The 21,320-nt window shown below is 39.2% G+C and overlaps 1 protein-coding gene across 3 annotated transcripts in view; it reads left to right on the top strand.

Moving 5' to 3' along the window:
- Positions 1-21,320, top strand: part of prr12b (proline rich 12b) — an 80,077-nt gene that overhangs the window by 35,556 nt on the left and 23,201 nt on the right. For all 3 annotated transcript variants that reach the window (XM_066708777.1, XM_066708776.1, XM_066708778.1), the window contains exon 2: positions 19,062-19,219. In XM_066708777.1, the coding sequence (XP_066564874.1) occupies positions 19,062-19,219 (158 nt within the window). The remainder of the gene's footprint in view (positions 1-19,061; positions 19,220-21,320) is intronic.

Raw genomic sequence — 21,320 nt, 5'->3', positions numbered from 1 at the left:
ATTTGTTTTTACTATTGCGCCTGACCGAGTATGTCAGTTTTTTCGGGTGTAGCGCATACAGGAAACGTCTCATGTTCACCTTTTCAACCCTACAGCAAAGACCAAGCGATTCTGCACAGATCAGTAAATTACGATTTCACTGAGAGAGAAGAGCACGAAATTATGCCCCCCGTGCTGCATCGTTAACATTATATAAACAGGAAGTAAAGCACTCGTGATCTCAGTTTGAAATGACTTTAATTTGAAAGCAATAACCCAGCACTACAGATTCAGGAATGTCATTGTTGTTGTTCCACTGTTCATTTTCATGTATTTACTTTAATACCTTGCATTACAGTGTGTTGAGAATCACATTTAAGAATATTTTTTATTTTCACTTTCGATTTCTCGCTTGCTTTCCTTCACGGTCTCTACAGCTGAAACAACCCTCACTACAAACACATCTCAGTTTACACTATTTGTATATGCATGCAGACGTGTTTGTGTGTTTAGAATAATATTCTACTCTAATACTGTTGTAAGTGAATGATAGTGTTTTGTTGTTACGATGTATATGCCCAAGATGGCGGCTTCGTCATTTTTTCTGTCCTGTTTTTGGTATATGCTGCTACCAGTGGTGACAGTGTGTCATTGCAGGCCTAAAATTGAACAAAATGTACAGTAAGTGTAAATCTTTTCTACATTACTGCCATGTTTCTTTATGTAGGAACTTTTCTTTTAGAGTATGTGTAGAACACAGTCCAAAGGTACCGTATCAGCCAGTTTTAGGGTTTATGAGAAATCGAGGCTGAAGTGTTTTCAGCATAATCCAACATGGTGGCCACACCATGTGACTTATCAATTTTTGGAAATAGCCAAATCAAGTACTAACATAAGCGCACTATGTACAATAAGTCTCATAGCTCAACTCTTTACCGTTCCTGATAAAACAATGTTTGAAAACTGTCATTTTCTGTATGGACTACAAACAAGATGGCTACCAAACCATGTTACAATATGCCGCCATTTTGCAATAGAGTGACCATACCATAGTCCCCTACATCAATGCCAAGTTTGGTGACTTTTTAACAAGCGGTTTAAATGTTATAGGCATGTGAACATGGTGAAAGAGAAGACAAAATCAGTACAATAGTAAAAATAATAACCTGTGACCACCATATTGCTTATGGGATCAAACCTGTCAAGTATTAAACAGTCCAATACATTCTAACATAGTTCCATACTGCACCATATGCATTTATTTCTAACTTGACCATCTCTGAAATTTGATTGGCTCATGGCGGCCTTCTTGTTTTTTCAATCAACTTGCCTTATAAATAAATCTGATAGAGGAGCTAGCCAAGGTCACGTGTACAAAATTTCGTATCAATCAGACCAACTGTTTCGGAGAAGAAGATCTTTGAAGATTTTTGGCCAATCCAATATGGCTGCCAAACCATGTTACTTATCGACTTCTCTTGAACAAATCAGAATATAGGCTATAACATAACATCACACACCAAGTTTCACATCCCATTAGCGGTTTTGGAGAAGAAGATTTTTCTAGATTGTCCAAAATTTGTCACTTAAGCCACTATGGCCACCAGACCATGTGACATATGGCCTCCATATTACATATGGCATAGCACTACATAGCCATCTATCACTGTATGAAGTTTCATGACTTTTCTACAAGCAGTCTGGTTTTTATAGGCTTTTGAAAAAAGCATTGGAAAAATAATAATAATAATAATCCTAACAATTACAATAGGGTTCCAGCAACTTGCTTGGCCCCCTAATAATAATAAGACTTAAGTTGCATGCAACTTTTAAGGCATCCATGTTGTATCCGTAGGTTTCAGATTTGAGCAGGCATTTGTAGTTTAAATGCATGTGTTATTAATTCTAGCATATATGTGAAGTTTTCATTATTGTGTCATTGAAGATGCAAAATGCAATTCCCAAGTTTGGCCAGTTGATGGAGGTAGAGGTCTACATAAGGAATGTCATGATGTGGCTGACATGGAAGCTTTCATGTTGGTTGGTGTACAGCAGTCAGATTTTGTGTCCTATAATCTTGGCTTCATCAACTTTGACAGATCTTTCTACTAGTTTAATCACTGACAATTTAAGTTCATTAGGCTATAGTCCTGAATATATCTGCTGTCATAAGTGACATATTGTAACACAATTTGGAATTTTGCTGATAGGTTTTTCTGGGGTCAATTTCATGCTTCTATAAATATGTGTATTTTGCATTCGTGCACAGTCATTTTCTTGTGGCTGCCATGTTGTTGAACACAGTCACTTGCCTCTTGCAGACGTGATAGATAGCAGTATTTATGTAATACATGCAAAGTTTCAGGGCACTGGGCTTTAGAGATCCACAATAGTAGCTGTTTTCATTTGCGGACGCGGACACATGTTAAATCCAACATTGCGGCTTAACCATGTACCTCACAAACTTAATTATCAGGTTTTATGTTCAATGCACAGACATAGACATAGGTGCTGAGTTTCATGTGCATACTGCATTCCAGTGTAGAGGTAATGTGATACTTGTCTGTAGCGACGCATACGTTTTTTTTCATCAGCTCACAGCACCCATGTTTTTCACTGGGGCAACTCGCCTTTAACAACCTTGGTAGTAGTCTGTACTAGTGTCATGCATACCAATTTGTGGCACAGTGGGTATAAGTGGCATGGAGTAGAAAGCACCAAAGCTTGAATTGGAAAACGCAGCCTGGCGGACAAAGCATTAGACCGAGCAACTTCTGATGAACAAGCGTAATAGTGGGGCATAAGGTATGCATGTGTATGAAGTGGCATATGCATGTGTCCGTTGGTTTTGGAGAAGATGATTTTTGTAGCATTTCACAATTTCACCTCTAATCGCAATCTAATGGCGGCGGCACCATGTGACCGACACGTGTAGTTTTCACTGGATTTGTAGGTATACGTTGTATCTACAACACTTGTGAGTTTCGTGAGTTTTAATGCATGTATGAGCGTTTTAGGGGCATTAGAAGTTGTGGCGGAAGGAAAAAAATAAATAATAATAATGATAATAAAAATCCTAACAGAAACGTGCATGGAAGCCTAATAACTAGGAGTTGCAGGCAACTTTTGAGGCTTCCAGGTGCTTGCAGTCGAGAAATGTATGGTTTCAGACTGCTAAAAATATGAAAAATATTGACAACATTATTTGCTTAAAAGGTTTTGGTAAGCAGAGTATTCATGGTGAAGAATTCCAGTTACAATCTCAATAAACCAGCTACACTTATTTTATTTAAATATATCAATTTAATTGCATTAGTAATACCATCAATACCTCTAATATCATAATCTATTAGTAAACACTTGACTCTCTAAGTTTCATTTTGTGTACTTTAAAACACAATCTAAACATTTAAGTAGCTTTAGATTGCTGCTGCTCTTCAATTTGCAGTTACCTCCTCAAGCTTATTTTGTTGCATACCTGGTGTTTCATATAGTTATCACGTTGATTTCTGATGTGTGCTTTATATATATTTACAGCTGTAAAAGCAAAGTAAATCACTAAGGAGCAAATAGCTCCAATTCGTTTTTACTATTGCGCCTGACCGAGTATGTCCATATTTTCATGTGTAGCTTGCACAGTAAAGGTATTATGTTCACCCTTTCAACTCAACTTTATAGAGCCAGCGATTAAATTATCCATTACACAAATTATCCATTAGGACAAGGCACATCAGGAGGTCTTCTTCCTGACCAAAAAAAAAAAAAACAGAACCGCAGCAGGGTAGGTGCAATAGGAACAGTCTGGGCACCGTTTTAAGTTCCAAATGGAGCAGCAAAAATAACAGTCCAGGACAAAACATTTCCAAGTCTCATTATAAAACAGCCAATGAAATAAGCAACAACAACAACCCATAACATCAAATTTTCAGGCACGAGAAAGGGCATCAGCAAGGATGTTATCACACCCTTTAATGTGCCACACAACCAGAGGAAAATTCTGTAAGAAGAGACTCCACCGCAGCAGTCTTTGGTTGGTATGGCCAAGTCTTTGCAAAAACGTTAAAGGATTATGATCAGTATAAATCAAGATAGAACTACATCCACTCAAATAGATTTCAAAATGCTTAATAGGAAAAACCAGAGCGAGAGCTTCTTTTTCTATAATCTAGTAATTTCTCTGATGCTTATCAATCTTACAAGAAAAGAAGCAGACAGGATGCTCAACCCAACATGGGTCATCTTGCAGCAAAACAGCTCCAGCACCAGCATCACTTGCATCCACTGTCAGTTTAAAAGGCTTGGAAAAATCTGGCGCAGCCAGAACTGGTGCATTTATTAAAATAGCCATGGCCCCCCCAAAAGCCTACCAACACCTTTGGGTACAAACAAAACGGACCTTAGCACTTAAAAGATCAGTAAGAGCCGTTACAACATCAGAGAAATTGTTACAAAAGGCCCTATAGTACCCTACCATCCCTAAAAACCTCCTTAAATCTTTACGACTGGTAGGGATGAGAAAATTGTCAATTGCCTCCACCTTAGCCCTTACTGGCCTCACTTGTCCCTGTCCCACCACTTTCCTAAAATAGGTAACAGTAGCTTTCACAAACTCACATTTTGCCATATTCACAGTAAGATTTGCATTGATCAAGCATTCAAAAAGTTCAGTTTGTTGAACAACATGCTCACTTGAAAACACCTTTTTCTCAACCAATGCAGAGACAATTGCAGCTTTAACATCAGCCTTTCTGCAATTTCATAGTAAGCAGCAAGTTCCAAAAGCTCCACCTTGGTGCAGCGATCTAACTGCTCCACCGTCTTACATTAACCTCAATAACGGCAATATATACACAAATTATATATATATATATATATATACACTCACCTAAAGGATTATTAGGAACACCTGTTCAATTTCTCATTAATGCAATTATCTAACCAACCAATCACATGACAGTTGCTTCAATGCATTTAGGGGTGTGGTCCTGGTCAAGACAATCTCCTGAACTCCAAACTGAATGTCTGAATGGGAAAGAAAGGTGATTTAAGCAATTTTGAGCGTGGCATGGTTGTTGGTGCCAGACGGGCCGGTCTGAGTATTTCACAATCTGCTCAGTTACTGGGATTTTCACGCACAACCATTTCTAGGGTTTACAAAGAATGGTGTGAAAAGGGAAAAACATCCAGTATGCGGAAGTCCTGTGGGCGAAAATGCCTTGTTGATGCTGGAGGTCAGAGGAGAATGGGCCGACTGATTCAAGCTGATAGAAGAGCAACTTTGACTGAAATAACCACTCGTTACAACCGAGGTATGCAGCAAAGCATTTGTGAAGCCACAACACGTACAACCTTGAGGCGGCTGGGCTACAACAGCAGAAGACCCCACCGGGTACCACTCATCTCCACTACAAATAGGAAAAAGAGGCTACAATTTGCACAAGCTCACCAAAATTGGACAGTTGAAGACTGGAAAAATGTTGCCTGGTCTGATGAGTCTCGATTTCTGTTGAGACATTCAGATGGTAGAGTCAGAATTTGGCGTAAACAGAATGAGAACATGGATCCATCATGCCTTGTTACCACTGTGCAGGCTGGTGGTGGTGGTGTAATGGTGTGGGGGATGTTTTCTTGGCACACTTTAGGCCCCTTAGTGCCAATTGGGCATCGTTTAAATGCCACGGCCTACCTGAGCATTGTTTCTGACCATGTCCATCCCTTTATGACCACCATGTACCCATCCTCTGATGGCTACTTCCAGCAGGATAATGCACCATGTCACAAAGGTCGAATCATTTCAAATTGGTTTCTTGAACATGACAATGAGTTCACTGTACTAAACTGGCCCCCACAGTCACCAGATCTCAATCCAATAGAGCATCTTTGGGATGTGGTGGAACGGGAGCTTCGTGCCCTGGATGTGCATCCCACAAATCTCCATCAACTGCAAAATGCTATCCTATCAATATGGGCCAACATTTCTAAAGAATGCTTTCAGCACCTTGTTGAATCAATGCCACGTAGAATGAAGGCAGTTCTGAAGGCGAAAGGGGGTCACACACAGTATTAGTATGGTGTTCCTAATAATCCTTTAGGTGAGTATATATATATATATATATATATATATATATATATATATATATACACGCATACAAAATAAACAACAACAACACAAACGCTCATAAAACAGCACAAAACTACTATAAGAGACTCTGAACTCTAATCTGAAACAGCGGCTAAAAAACTAAAAAAAACAATAATGCGGAAAAAGCATGCGCGACACAAAGTAGCAAAACCACTCCCACTCCCACCAATCAATCAGAGCAAAAAGCTCCCGGACGAGCCCCCACCACAAAAGCGCTCACCAGCAAGAACACAGCGCCGCACGCTTTGTAAACATAAACAAAGCCACAAAACGGATGAAAGCAGAGTCGCTTCTATCAATTAAAAAATGTAGATCACTACACATTTTATTACACAACATACATCGGGATAACAAAAATATAAAGGCTAATACAATACAAGGCGTTCCCTCTAACTAACAAGATGGTCTAAGCTATGGCAGGGAGGAAAAAGAAACACAAAATTAACATATAAAAGGTTACATTACTCACCGACCTGCCAGGGAAGCTGAAAAAAAAGACAAATATATTTCTTAAAAACAAGGAAACAAAGAAAAGAAAACTCAAAACAAAACAAAACAAATAAACCAAGCGTTTTAGAGGGAGATTCTCTTGAAACTTCCGTTGGAGCCTTTATAGGTCTCTTCCATCAAACGTAGTGCACCAGACACTCCACCCACACCAATCATCTTAAAGCAATAATGAGCGGGGCATAACATATGTTACTGTAAATTACGATTTCACTGAGAGAGAAGAGCACAAAGTCGTGCCCCTTGTGTTGCATCGTTAACATGATATAAACAGGAAGTCATGCACTCGTTATGATATCAGTTTGAAATGACGTTCAAATCAAAGCAATAACCCACCATTACAGATCCAGCAACGCCATTGCTCTTGTACCATTGTCCATTTTCATGTATTTATTTTATAAGATGTGTATTCATGTTCTTGAGAATCACATTTAATCCTATATTTTAGTTTCACTTTCGTTTTCTCTTGCTTTTCTTCACGGTTTCTCTACAGCTGAAATAATCCCTCACTAGTTTGTGTACTTGTTATAAAATACAATCAAACGAACAAGAAAACAAAAACCAGCTTTAAGCAGTTTAAAATTGCTGCAGGTTTTAAAATCGTAGTTACCGTCTCAACCTTATTTAGTTGCTTACTTAATGTTTAATTTGGTTGTCACATTAATTACCGATGTGTTGTGTTATTTATAATTCCAGCTTGTTAAAGCTATGTTTTTCATTAAGGGGGAAATAGCTCCAATTATTAATCTGAAGCCCCTGAGCGAGTATGACCGTTTCTTCAGGTGTAGCTCAGTACACATCTTATGTTCACCCTTTCAACTCTATTGAATAGACCCAGCGATTCTGCACAGATCAGTATATAACATGTCACCATAAGTTACGATTTCACTGAGAGAGAAGAGGACAAAGTCGTGCCCCCGTGTTGCATCGGTAACATTCAACGGGAAGTCATGCACTGTGGCACTCGATCTCAGTTTGAAATGACTTTCAAATTAAAGCAATAACCCACCGCTTCAGCAATGTCATTGCTGTTGTACCACTTTTCATATTCATGTATTTATTTTAATAACTTGTATTTTGTATGTTTTAGTTTCACTTTCGGTTTGTCTCGCTTTTCTCCACAGCTTCCCTATTGCTGAAACAATCCCTAACTATAACAAATCTCAGTTTACACTATTTGTATTTGCTTGCAGAAGTGTCTGTGTGTTTAAACAAATACTTTCCGTTATAATACTGTTGCAAGTGACTGATAGTTCTTCGTTACGATGAACATGCCAAAGATATCTTGTTTTCACAGTGAAAAATACGATATATGCTGCCACAAGTGGTGACATTACAGTCAAAAAAATTGACAAAATTGACTTTTTGTTGCTCCCATATTTCTTCATGTAGGAACTTTTCTTATAGAATATTTGTAGAGAACAGTCCAAAGATGCTGTATACCAAAGCACACATCAGCCAGTCATATGGTCTATGAGGAGTTGAGGCTGAAGTGTTTTCAGCATAATCGAACATTGTGGGCACACCATATGACTTTTTTTTTTTTTTTGATGCATCCAAATCAAGAACTAACATAAGCGCACTATGAAGAAAAAGTTTCATAACTCAACTCTTTACCTTTCCTGATAAAATGATGTTTGAAAATGGTCCATTTTTTTGAACTACATTCAAGATGGCTGCCAAACCATGTGACTTTAGGCCACCATATTGAAATATGAGTGACCATACCATAGACCCCTACACTCATACCAAGTTTGGTGAGTTTTCACCAAGCGGTTCAAAAGTTACAGGCATTTGAAAATATTCTGTTGGAAGAAAAAATAATAATAAAAAAAAATAATAATAATAATAATAAAAAATAAAAAAATAAAAATAAAATAATAATAATAAAAATCCTTACAACAACAATAGGCTTCCACACATTCTGGACCTTGAAGCTTAAATATAGCTGCAAGCAGCAATGCAAGGGGGCCAAGTACACATCTACACAGTACTAAAACATTCTAATGTACTTCAAACCTGCTCTTTATGACACTTTATGCAATTTAAGCATTGCTGAAATTTGATTGGCTCATGGCAACCATCTCGTTTCATCAATCATATTGCCTTTAACAAATCTGATGGAGGATCTAGCCAAGGGTATGTGTACAAAATTCCAAATTAGTCGTACCTGCAGTTTCAGAGAAGAAAACGCATTCAAAATTATCCAAAATGTGTCGCTTAAACCAATCTGGCCACCAGTCCATGTGACATATGGCTTCCATATTACATATGGCATCGCTCTACACAGCTGTGTATCACAGTATGAAGTGTATTGTTTGTATAAGCTTTTGAAAATAACAGCAGAAAAAATATAATAATACTATTGAGGCTTCCAGATGAATCCAGTCAAGAAATGTATTATTTCACTCCTAATCATATAAACCAGATGAAGGCAAATTTTGATAAAATCGGTTTTCATGGTCAAGTTCCCCCTCTTGTGGTCAAATATGTTCAAGTAGAAGACAGTATTAATCTAAAAAAATCAAATACCCTGATTTGATTTCAGTATATCATTTTAAATTAAATTATAATATAAATACCTCTGGTATCATAATACATGAGTAAACACTTTATTATACAAGTCTCATTTGTAAACATCAATCTAAAAACTTGTATAGCTTAGAACTGCTGCAGCTTTTCAAATCACAGTTACCACCTAAACCTCATTTAGTTTAGTTTACTTTGTTTAATTGTTTTGTCACATTGATGACCGATGTGCAAGTTACATATAATTACAGCTTGTAAATGCAATGTTTTTCATAACGGGGCAAATAACTCAAATTATTAATATTACGCGCCTCAATTAGAAGGTCTGTTTTTTTGGGTGTAGATTGCACAGAAAACGTCTTATGTTCACAATATCAACTCTAATGTATAGAGCCAGAGATTCTGCACAGTTGAGTATATAACATGTTGCCATAAGTTACGATTTCACTGAGAGAGAAGAGGACAAAGTCGTGCCCCTCCGTGTTGCATCGTTATCTATTTAAACAGGAACTGATGCATTTATCCAGCCGATTCTCAGTTTGAAATTACTTTCAATTGAAAGCAATAATCCACCGCTACAGATTCAGCAAAGTCACTGTTGTTCTACCACTGTTTCCCTGTGTTTATTTTAATAACTTGTATTGCTGTGTGTTGTTCATTACATTTAATTATAGTTTTTAGTTACACTTTCGGTTTGTCTCTGGTATTTTTTTTTACTATAGCTGAAAGAATCCCTGACTCGTTTGTGTACTAGTTTAGAAAACAAAGCAAGCAAAAAAAATAAACAGTAAACAGCTTATAACAGGTGCAGATTATAAATACGTAGTTACCTTCTAAACCTTTTTTAGATGTTTATTTGAGGTTTCATTTGGTTGTCACATTGATTAATGATGTGTGCGTTACATATACTTACACCTGGAAAATATATATCACTAAGGGGCAAACAGCGGCAATTTGTTTTTACTATTGCGCCTGACCGAGTATGTCAGTTTTTTCGGGTGTAGCGCATACAGGAAACGTCTCATGTTCACCTTTTCAACCCTACAGCAAAGACCAAGCGATTCTGCACAGATCAGTAAATTACGATTTCACTGAGAGAGAAGAGCACGAAATTATGCCCCCCGTGATGCATCGTTAACATTATATAAACAGGAAGTAAAGCACTCGTGATCTCAGTTTGAAATGCCTTTAATTTGAAAGCAATAACCCAGCACTACAGATTCAGGAATGTCATTGTTGTTGTTCCACTGTTCATTTTCATGTATTTACTTTAATACCTTGCATTACAGTGTGTTGAGGATCACATTTAAGAATATTTTTTATTTTCACTTTCGATTTCTCGCTTGCTTTCCTTCACGGTCTCTACAGCTGAAACAACCCTCACTACAAACACATCTCAGTTTACACTATTTGTATATGCATGCAGACGTGTTTGTGTGTTTAGAATAATATTCTACTCTAATACTGTTGTAAGTGAATGATAGTGTTTTGTTGTTACGATGTATATGCCCAAGATGGCGGCTTCGTCATTTTTTCTGTCCTGTTTTTGGTATATGCTGCTACCAGTGGTGACAGTGTGTCATTGCAGGCCTAAAATTGAACAAAATGTACAGTAAGTGTAAATCTTTTCTACATTACTGCCATGTTTCTTTATGTAGGAACTTTTCTTTTAGAGTATGTGTAGAACACAGTCCAAGTATTATCAAGTATTAAACAGTCCAATACATTCTAACATAGTTCCATACTGCACCATATGCATTTATTTCTAACTTGACCATCTCTGAAATTTGATTGGCTCATGGCGGCCTTCTTGTTTTTTCAATCAACTTGCCTTATAAATAAATCTGATAGAGGAGCTAGCCAAGGTCACGTGTACAAAATTTCGTATCAATCAGACCAACTGTTTCGGAGAAGAAGATCTTTGAAGATTTTTGGCCAATCCAATATGGCTGCCAAACCATGTTACTTATCGACTTCTCTTGAACAAATCAGAATATAGGCTATAACATAACATCACACACCAAGTTTCACATCCCATTAGCGGTTTTGGAGAAGAAGATTTTTCTAGATTGTCCAAAATTTGTCACTTAAGCCACTATGGCCACCAGACCATGTGACATATGGCCTCCATATTACATATGGCATAGCACTACATAGCCATCTATCACTGTATGAAGTTTCATGACTTTTCTACAAGCAGTCTGGTTTTTATAGGCTTTTGAAAAAAGCATTGGAAAAATAATAATAATAATAATCCTAACAATTACAATAGGGTTCCAGCAACTTGCTTGGCCCCCTAATAATAATAAGACTTAAGTTGCATGCAACTTTTAAGGCATCCATGTTGTATCCGTAGGTTTCAGATTTGAGCAGGCATTTGTAGTTTAAATGCATGTGTTATTAATTCTAGCATATATGTGAAGTTTTCATTATTGTGTCATTGAAGACTTTTGTGAGATTTTGTGTCCTATCAACTTGGCTTCATCACCTTGGACAGATCTTTCTACTAGTTTAATCACTGAGAATGTAAGTACATTAGGCTATAGTTTTGAAGATATTTGCTGTCATAAGTGACATATTGTAACACAATTTGGTGAGTTTTTGAATTTTGCTTATAGGTTTTTCTGGGGTCAATTTCATGCTTTTATAAATACGCGTATTTTGCATTCATACACAGTCATTTTCTTGTGGCTGCCATGTTTTTGAATGCAGTCACTTGCCTCTTGCAATCGTGATAGAAAGCAGTGTCTATGTAAGACATGCAAAGTTTCAGGGCACTGGGCTTTAGAGTTCCGGAATAGTAGCTGTTTTCATTTTCCGATACGGACAGATGTTAAATCCAACATTGCGGCTTAACCATGTACCCCACAAACTTAATTATCAGGTTTATGTTCAATGCACAGACATAGACATAGGTGCTGAGTTCCAAGTTTGTCCTCATGATGGAGGTAGAGGTCTACATAACGAATGTCAGTATAAGGTTGAAGCTGTCATTTTCATTGGTGCACAGCAGCCATGTTTTGTGTCCAATCAACTTGGCTTTTTCAACTTTGACAGATGTTTGTACTAGTGTTAATCACTGATATTTTAAGCACCGTAGGCTTAACTATGCTGTAGATATTCCACTGCTGCATGTGACATGGCCTTAAGCATCGTGGCCACGCGTCGTGTACCTGTTGGTGACAAAACTCACCACAGTCAAGTATAACATTGTAATTTATTATTGTACCAAGTTTGGTGAGTTTTTGAATATGGCTCATGGGTTTTTTCAGGGGTCAAAGTTCATGCATTTATACATATGCGTATTTTGCATACATGCACAGTCATTTGCTTGTGGCTGCCATGTTTTTGCACGCAGTCACTTGCCTCTTTCACATTTGATAGATAGCAGTATCTATGTAAGATATGCAAAGCTTCAGGGCACTGGGCTTTATCGTTCCAGAGTAGTAGCCATTTTCATATTTGCACGCAGATTCTTGTTAAATCCAACATTACGGCTAAACCATGTACCCCACAAACTTAATTCTCTGGTTTTCTCTTCAAGGCACAGGCATACTCACATGTGCAGAGTTTCATGTGTGTACTGTATTCCAGTGTGCAGGAAATGTGTAATGTGTCTGACGTGGTGCTCACATTTTTGATCAATGGCTCACAGCACCTATGCTTTTCACTGGGGCAACTAGCCTTTAACACCCTTGGTAGGACTGTGTACTAGTGTCATGCATGCCAACTTGTGACACAGTGGGTATAAGTGGCATGGAGTAGAAGGCACCAAAGCTGGAATCAGAGAATGCTACATGGCGGACAAAGCGTGTGCCCGAGGAACTTCTGATGAACAAGCGTAATAGTGGGCCATAAAGTATTCATGAGTATGAAGTGGCATATGCATGTGTCAGTTGGTTTTGGGGAAGAAGATGGTATGCATGACACTAGTACAGAGTCCTACCAAGGTTGTTAAAAGCGAGTTGCCCAAGTGAAAAACATCGGTGTCGTGGGCCAGTGAAAGGAAACGTATGCGCTGCATCAGACACGTTATGCATTTGCTGTGCACTGGAATACAGTACACACATGAAACTCTGCACATATCTATATGCCTATGCCTTGCTATGAAATTAACGTCATGGGGTACATGGTTGAGCTGCCATATTGCATTGAGCATTTGTCTGTGTGTGAATATTAAAATGCCTACTGGTCTGGATCTATACAGCCCAGTGTCCTGAAACATTATGTATGTTACATACTTACTGCTATTTGTCAAATTTGTAAAAGGCAAGTGGCTGTGTGCAGAAACACAGCCACCAGAAGCCAATGACTGTGAACGTATGTTAAATATGCGTGTTTTCAAATGCCTGAAATTGACCTCAGAAAAACCTATATGCAAAATTCAAAAACTCACCAAACTTGGTACAATAATAAATGTAATAGTGGGGTATAAGTCATGCATGTATGAGCATTTTAGGGGCATTTGAAATTTCTGGCGGAAGAAAAAAAATAATTATAATAAGAAAAATCCTAACAAAAACAATAGGCTTCCAGCACTTCATGCATGGAAGCCTAATAAGAAAAATCATAAGAAAATCAACAGGCTTCCAGCACTTTGTCTTTGTTATTGATGAACCAACAGTTTGGTGACATATGTAATTCTAATTATTGTTGTCACACATATGTCAGAAGGCAAATGTGTTTGACTGCATTACAGTGTACACTGACGGTAGTTTGTTTCGAGTTAATTAATTTGATTTTAAAGCAGTAATGTCAAATTTAAAAAAATGAAAAATAAAAAGTTGTTTTGAGCAATCGATCAATTGCAGATCTGCACACCCATACTTTTGGTAGATCTAGATATACACATAATGTAATGTCATGCTTTTTTCCCCCTCATTTATTTTGCTGCAGTCAAGACCCCTCTTGTTATGTGACCATGAACCCAGATCCGATTCTCATACTGGGTTCATTGGTTCAACCGAATTGTGACTGCTGGGTCCAGTGACCACACCGCAAACACGCACAACCATACAACCTGATGACCTGTTCACAGAGCGAAAACGCACCCTAGATTGACACATTGTTTGCGTTTCCACCTTGACTATTTGTTCTTGGTAGTGAGTCTGAACCCAACCAGCATCCTGGTTAGAACCAATAGCCCAGTAAACACAATGAAAGGAAACTGGCAAAACAAGGAAATTATCAAACTTTTACAAATGCGTCCAGAATATTGGTCCGTATCTCCTCTCCCAAATCCACAGGCTTCTGTAGCATCTTGTTTCTAAGGCTACAGCATTAATGCCTGCATTCTCTGTTTTCTGTGTGGATGGGTAGATCCTGTAAATCGGTGGCATTCAAAGCCAGTGTGAATGGGGGTGCAACAGGATAAAACAACATCCTGCTTTTGACTGGCATTTCAGTGTGAATGGGGCTAGGGATTATGTATTTTTTATTTATATTAAACATTGCCTGTGATTAGAGGTCGGCATGGTGGCGCAGTGGTTAGAAATTGCCCTGTGTGTGTCTGTGTCTGTCTCTGAGTGTTGCCCAGCGATGGACTGGAGTCCCATCCTGGGTGTATTCCTGCCTTGCACCCTATGCCTACTGTGATCGGCTCTGGCTTCCCCGCGACCCTCACCAGGGTAAGCGGTTTCAAAGATGGATGGATTAGGAATTTGTTCATGTTTAGTTCTTAATCATTAACCTTTTGTTTTCTAAGTTTGTAGTTTTTACAGATCTTGTTATTTTCATAATAGCACTTGTGAAAATAATGTGTTTGAAATTTCGATTTTAATAAAATAATATATATAAACTGTTTTACCTTGTAAAATATAACGCATCAATAATTGTGCTATAGCCTTATAGCCCCCCCCCCCGTTCTCTCTCTCTCTCTCTCTCTCTCTCTCTCTGTCTCTCTCTCTCTCTAACAAACTTGCATACATAATCTTGCATTTGAATATGAATATTTTTTAAAAAATGAAATAATTAGCCTTATTGCTAGATTATTCAATAGCATTATTAATATTATTATTTAATTATTATTGTGTTTGGTAGGTTTATGTAGTTTTTACTGGTGCTTTTATTCCATCTGCTTAGGAACAGCCACAAGGCATTGTGATTGAAAGTCAAAACGTTATCCAGGTGACGTTTGTTGAGCAGAAAAAAGTGCATTGGTTAAACGTCAGCCTGTTGACGTTTCCCTTGTGAGACTGGGTTGGTATAACATCCTTATAAGGCAGTATTTGTGTGGAAAATGTGCTTCCCCCACCCCCCCAACTAAAGCCCTGCACAGGCCTCAAATCTAGGCCCCAGCCCGGCCCTGGCCTGAGACGCTCGTGTTATTATTTTATTTTTTTCATTACACAGCCTGTACTACTGTTGCAGCCATTAAAATAGTTCAGTTTTGTTTTTAATGGCAAAGTAGTTATTTATTTTCGTTTCTTTATTAAGTTAATTTAGAAAAATGTTTGGAGCATTTTTTGCTTGTTAAATTAAAGTTTTTGTTTTTTAAAGTGACGACAAAGCGGCCAGCGACCAACAGTGAGTTGATCATGTTTGATCAATTTAGCCTCTCAAATCAACATTTGACTTGCCTACAATAAAATCGATAGATATAAAACACTTCAAGCATCTCACACAATGTTAGTTTAAATGTTTATTATCACCACCACAGTAAAAAGGCATTTTTGACAAGCTGAGGCAGGCTGCTCTGCTGCTCGCAATGGCGTGAGGAAAAAACGAACAAATGGGCTATACAATCTAAACAAATAAAATAAAAATAAAAACACGCAGGTTATCTTACCTCAAAAATCAAGGCGTCACCACAGAACATGGCCATTCTTATTTCCAATAGTTTCCAACAGTTAGACTAATGAAAATAAAGTCCAATCAAACAAAAAACAAGACAGCCTTCTAGTCTTAACATGGCTACAGCCAGAAGAACAGTGTTTTACAGAGCATCGTGGAGAAAAAGCACACCATCCACAGTGGACGGTTTCAGTCCAGTCCTGCTTTCTTCTGTACTCTTCCAGCTGCGCTGAAGACGCGCTGCTGCTGCTGCTGCTTGGCGGGGACACTAAACACCGTGCGAGCCGGTCTGCACAGGCGCGGTAGCATGCTCTCGTGTTGTCCGTGGGAAACCTGTGTGCGTGAGCAGACTGTGTCATGCGTGTCAGTGTGATAGGTTATATAACATCTTTCTATGTTTGTTTTACCATCATCAACTTCTCATAGTTTCTTTTAATTAATTAATGTCTAAAATATAAAAAGGAGGAGGAGCCTAAAACAGGCCCGATACCCGCCCCGCGTGTGAACTATGACGTGAAAATTGGCCCGAAGCCCGGCCTGAGGGATGTAAATAAGTCTGGGCCCGTCGGGCTCGGGTCCCAACCCCTCCAACTCAAAGTGCAAATGAAACAGATTATCGACGATGATGTGCGTCATTGTCGACTACTGTCTTCATCTTCCATAAATGTTATTCTCATCTATCGGCACAACCCTATGCCCCACTCTCACATTGGCACACTGTACTCTTGCAGACTTGCACACTGCCACACTTGCATAGAGTGTGGTACACACACACACCTGCAGACTTGCACACAAATGCAAACAAAGGCAGTCAAGCACACACAAAGACCCCAATATGAAGATGCATACTCGTGCAGACATACCTACAGACATGGATGTACACCTTTGCATACAGTTCAGAGTATTGTGTTAAAATGTGGTGTATTGAAAACATTAACACATGTATACTATATATATTTACATATTTTTCTTCGGTCTTTCTGTGTCAGTGGATGTTTTCTGTACTGTGTTTATAGTCAGTAGTCAATGTACCTGTATTGACCCTTGCCATCTGGTCTCCTCTTTGTCAGTTCAATTAAAACAAACTTTACTGACATGCCCTGACTCTTGGTGTTTGCCAAAGCATGTGTAAGATATATGTGATGCATATAATAATATATAAAATAAATACATTGATAAAATAATTATACAAAAAATTAAATTACACGTTTATCTTTCCATTAATTCCCAATAAAGTCCCCCCTCACCTAAGAGAATGACAACACTATCCACTGCCCCCATTGCCTCTCCAGAGCCCTGCCTTTTGACACTGAAAATTGAAACACAGCGGGGCTGTGTGCAGTATGGCTGCCTCCCTCCTCCCCATCAACAGGAATAGCAGGGCTTTTGTGTCTGCAGGCTGTCCCCACACCGTCCCTCAGGTTGTCCACACACTGTCCACACACTGCCCTTCAGGCTGATGGCACACTAGGCTTGGCAATGCTCCAGGTTTGCTGGCTCCGGCTCCGGAGTAGCTCCAGTGCAGCTCCACACTGCTGCTCCAGCTCCGGCAGCTTTAACTAGCTCCAGCTCCGGTGCCACAAAAAACTGTGCAGACTAGGATGGTATCATTAAGTTGTGTTGCTTTGCTATACACTCTCCCTCCCTCTCAGTCTGGCGGCAGGATAAACTCGGCAGGGGGGCATCACAAATGACTAAGGGGGCACAAGTTGGTCTTTGATGAGCGGATGCATGCATGCATGTGTGTAAAATATCTGTTGGAAGAAAGATCTTTTCGGTAATCTTAGAAAAAAAATTGATAGTGTTGCGATAGTACTATTACAGCATGTTTTTGCAGCAACACACCTCAGTCTTGTAACAAGAATACAGATTACTGTAACACATTTCTACATGGAAAATTAATAACCAGATCAAAAGAAAAAGTGAGGGGGCACAATATCCCAACTGAGGGTGCATTGCCACCTTTAGCCCCCCACTTGGCGCCTAACCTGCTACCTCTAAACGCCGCTTTTGGAATATTTTATGTTGAATTCGTTACTTAAAGCACTAATTTGAGCCCATGGTATTCCGATAGCTACCTTATCAGCTGAGAGTTCCAGCTCTCACAGAGGGTCCTTTGGATTGGCTAGATATTCATAGAGTCACAGTCTGTGATTTGTGATTGGGTAAAAAATATATTATCTCTAAGCTGATGAGAGCAGTAACATCCTTTCCATTGGACAATACCGTGCAGTATGTTCTGTGGCTGTGCATTGGATTGCAAATGCCAGGAAAGATGCAATGTAAACTAACCACACATTTATTTTCAGACGAATGTCGGCTACGCAGCTAAAAAAGTGCATGTCTCGTCTCTATCACAAATCGTGTACACATAAAGTAATACTTATCATCCTATTGGTTCTATTCGTGTAGCTTTAACAAAATATGAATGACACACACGAACTGCGATGCTGTAATTAAGTGCCATGTGAACTGTCAATCAGGACAACAATAATTATTATTATTATTATAATTATTTTGCCAAGCGTTGCCTTTTTGTCCAGTCCTGGGTGTATTCCTGCCTTGCGCCCTATGCCTGCCAGGATCAGCTGCCTGCTTCCCTACGACCCTCACCAGGATAAGCGGTTTCGAAGATGGATAGATGGATGTATTATAATTATTATTATTATTTATTGTGCTACTGAGGCAGTCAGGAGTTTATCTGTAGCTGCTGCTTGCATTGAGAGAAACTCGGCGTGCTCTGTGGTGTGTCTACTTTCAGGTAGACAGACCACTTCTGCTGTAGACCCTGCTCTGTGTGCAACAACAGGACCAGGTTTTCGACATAGACAAAGAACTTGATATCTACATTGTGGAGAGTGAGGCCAGGGGCTGCAGGCTGCTCCAGCACTGTGGCCAGTTCATTGATGTAGATGTTGAGCAGTGTGGGGCTCAGACTGCCTTCCCCATTGCCTCCAAGTGGGGGAACTCTGATCTTTTATCACCAATTTACATGCTGATTCACTTCAGCTCTGTAGGGTTCTAATCCTCTTTCTCTTTCTCTTTCTCTTTCTCTTTCTCTCTCTCTCTCTCTCCAAGTGTATTAACTCTCTCTCTCTTGCTTTCTCTCCAGTCTGGTCTATGGGGGCTCCAGGTCCTCCCACCCAGACTCGGAGCTGCTACACAGACAGGCCTATGCCACACCACACCCCCTCCAGGGCTACGCAACCAATCACCATCCAGCAAGCACTGGACAGGGTGGGGCCTGGGGTGCTGCTGGGAGGAGCCTCGGTAAGTACACTTCAGGGTTGGGCGGGGCTTTCTTTCTAAGCTGTGTTATGATGGACTGGATTGTGGAGAGATTTTTATTGTACTGGGATGTGTTATTCTAGTGTTGTGTTATACCAGGCTGTATTGTACTGGGTTATATAATACTGGGTTGTGTTACACTATGTCAGGGATAGCGAACCTCTTTTGGCTGGAGTACCTAAGTCTGTTTTGTCACAAAGTGCCAATGATTAACTAGGGATATAAAAATGTATGTAGGGGCTAAATAGCAATATATATATATATATTTTTAATTATGTTATTAAGTAAATCTGCCAACAAAACAAAATGCGATCTGTGGAATATTGGGGTTTTACCACTTTAACACAGTTCTTAGGAGAAGGTCAAAGGACAAAAGGCTTAAGGGGGTGGGAAAAAAGGAGGAACTGGGAGGAGTAAAAAAGATGGCATTTGTACTACAGAATGTTCCAATGGTGAGTTAAATAAAAGCCAGTTTGCAGTTACTAAACACAATGGTTGTGAGTAGCATACTTTACATTGGCGATGAGGATAAAACTGTTCGGTAGTTACTTAAAATGTTTTAAAAAAAAATGACTGTATACGGTAAAATCGAGGAATATAATGCAGAACAAGAGGACTGGGTTCAGTATACGGAGAGACTGTCTCAATATTTAATTGCTAATGATATCACTGAAACAGAGAAGCAATGGGCAATCTTCCTTAGTGTATGCGTGGCAAAAACTTCTAAGAAGTTTAGAGGCTCCATTTAAACCCAGCGAAAAAACCTTTGACGACCTAGTGGCAGCTCTTACAGCACATTATAACCTGAAACCTTCAGCAATAGTACAGAGATTTAAATTTGATAGCTGCTCTTGCAAGCCAGGGGTATCAGTAGCTGCTTTCGTGGCTCAATTCCATGCACTTTCAGAGCATTGTGAGTTCGGAGACACATTGAATGGCCGACTGAGAGACAGACTAGTATGTGGATTTAGTGATGAACTCATACAACGCCAACTTCTGTCAGAATCTACTTTGGATTATAAGAAAGCATTGGATATTGCGCAAGGAATGGAAATTGCTGCAAAAAATATGTCGGATCTGCAGACAACAAGCGGCATGATACAGGAAAATGCAGGTACTGTTAATGCGATTTCTTATGGTAAATCAGGAAAACAGACAAGTACTTCATAGCACCAGCGAAAGCTGCCATGTTACAGATGTGGGGGAAGGCACTCACCTGATGTCTGTAATTTTAAAGATACTAAATGTTACTCCTGTAGAAAACATGGCCATGTTTCCAGAGTCTGCCATAGTAAAAATTAAGCTGCACTGAAGCCACCTAGGAGGGAGGAGTCTACACACTTAGTAGAGGAGGAAAGTGAAGTGTATACAATGTTCAATGTGAGAAGCCAACAACAAAGGGAAAAGCCTATAACTGTGGAGGTTATTTTAAATGACCAGGAAATCAATATGGAGATTGATACAGGTGCTTCAGTATCAATAATTAGTGAAGCTACCTTAAGCAGAAATTGGCCCTTGGATAGCACATCTGCGTTTAACACATCGGACGTGGTTCTATGCACTTATAAAGGAGAACAAATTCCAATACTGGGGTCCATTAGAATTTTGGTTACATACCAAGGACAAGAGATATATTTACCACTCACTGTAGTAAAGGGTGAAGGCCCCAGTTTGCTGGGTTCGGGACTGGTTAAAGCAGTTGAAATTAAACTGGGCAGAGTTATTCTGGACACAAGGACCAGGATACCAAACGCTGCTAGCAAAGCATAAATAACTTTTCCAGAGTGGTTTAGGCACACTCAGGGGAACGACTGGAAAAATACAAGTGGATCCAGAGGCCATGCCATACTTTTTTAAGCCAAGACCAGTCCCATACGCCATGAAAGACAAAGTGGATCAAGAACTGGACCGACTGATCGCAGAAGGGATGATTGAACCAGTACAGTTCTCTGATTGGGCAGCCCCAATAGTACCAATCCTAAAACCAGATGGCAGAGTACGGTGGCAAAGATAGATACATACCCCATTCCAAGGATTGAAGACCTCTATGCTACACTGTCAGTAGGCCAGAAATTCACAAACA

The sequence above is a fragment of the Amia ocellicauda genome, chromosome 7 (genome assembly GCF_036373705.1).
Source record: "Amia ocellicauda isolate fAmiCal2 chromosome 7, fAmiCal2.hap1, whole genome shotgun sequence".
NCBI classification, from domain to species: domain Eukaryota; kingdom Metazoa; phylum Chordata; class Actinopteri; order Amiiformes; family Amiidae; genus Amia; species Amia ocellicauda.
This window is presented reverse-complemented; position numbering and strand designations above follow the sequence as displayed.